General features: G+C 54.6%; 1 protein-coding gene across 1 annotated transcript; it reads left to right on the top strand.

Moving 5' to 3' along the window:
• Positions 1 to 121: 121 nt before the first annotated feature.
• Pmar_PMAR026321 (hypothetical protein) lies at positions 122 to 795 on the top strand (the record flags this gene model as incomplete). The annotated part of the gene is made up of 1 exon (XM_002785166.1): positions 122 to 795. A coding segment is annotated over one exon (674 nt), but the record flags the coding sequence as incomplete, so codon positions are not given.
• Between the last annotated feature and the right edge of the window lie 259 nt (positions 796 to 1,054).

Raw genomic sequence — 1,054 nt, 5'->3', positions numbered from 1 at the left:
ATGGTTCGAGAAAAAATGCATACAGCTCCAGGCTTTCATGGGCCGACTGATGTGGGGTGCGCTGAAAAGCGCACCGACATCAGTAGTGTACCGAGTCAGCGGGTTAAAACCGATCTCTCAGTCTGTTCGCGTACGCGCTTCCAAGCAATGGCTCCACAGAGACTGGGACATTAGTGAGGCAGAGACCAGGGCCCTTGGCCGCTGGGGAGCGTTGGGCACGGAAGTACGGAACCCAGAGGACATGAATCTCGACGTTTCATATCCAGCGAGCATTGCGAGTGACCACAGGGCGGTCGCAGTCATAAATGATGGTCAAATAGATCGCCTCTCTTCTGCTAAGAGGCACATATTCTGCGATGGTAGCAGAATCGGAGGGTCGGGTCTGACGGGACGTATCGGATCGGGTGTTGTCGAGCTGGCGCCGTCCAACAAAGACGCTGCTGTAGTATGGTTCTCGTATACGAGGTTACCAGATTACGCCACCGTGATGCAAGGCGAGCTTCGAGGGATCGAAGCTGCGGCCGATCGGCTGACTTCTACTCGGAATAATCCCTTAAAGCAGGCAGTTATTTACAGTGATAGTCAGGCCGCCATCCGGGCAGTGGTTGGCCGAGGTAAGCTCGAGAGTACATCAGTGAGGAACGCCCGCAGGGCGGTTGAACGTGCTGCTGCGTCATGCGATCTAGTAGTTCAGTGGACAAGAGCTCATGCGGGTATCAGTGGCAATGAAATCGCGGACACCCTGGCGAGATTGGGCGGAAAGAGAAAGGATATAACAAACGTTGGCATTCCTGAGTCGTACACTGTCCATCAGGTCAAAGCGAAATTCAGAGAAGAAGAGGAATGGCGATGGCGCAAAGATCGTCAGCTGACACACATAAAGAAGACAGGCGTGATGCTCGACCGCAGCCAATGCAGTCGCCTTCGCACGGTGGCTGTGTCAATGAATGATCGCAGGCTTATCTGCGAAGCCTTGACGGGACATGGCTGTCTGAGGGCCCATGTATCCCGATGGGACGTGGGATGCCGGAATGTCGCTATTGTGGCATGAGCA

Source organism: Perkinsus marinus (assembly GCF_000006405.1).
Source record: "Perkinsus marinus ATCC 50983 genomic scaffold scf_1104296933658, whole genome shotgun sequence".
Taxonomy (NCBI): domain Eukaryota; phylum Perkinsozoa; order Perkinsida; family Perkinsidae; genus Perkinsus; species Perkinsus marinus.
The sequence above is the reverse complement of the archived record's forward strand: the minus strand, read 5'-3'. Positions and strand labels throughout refer to the sequence as shown.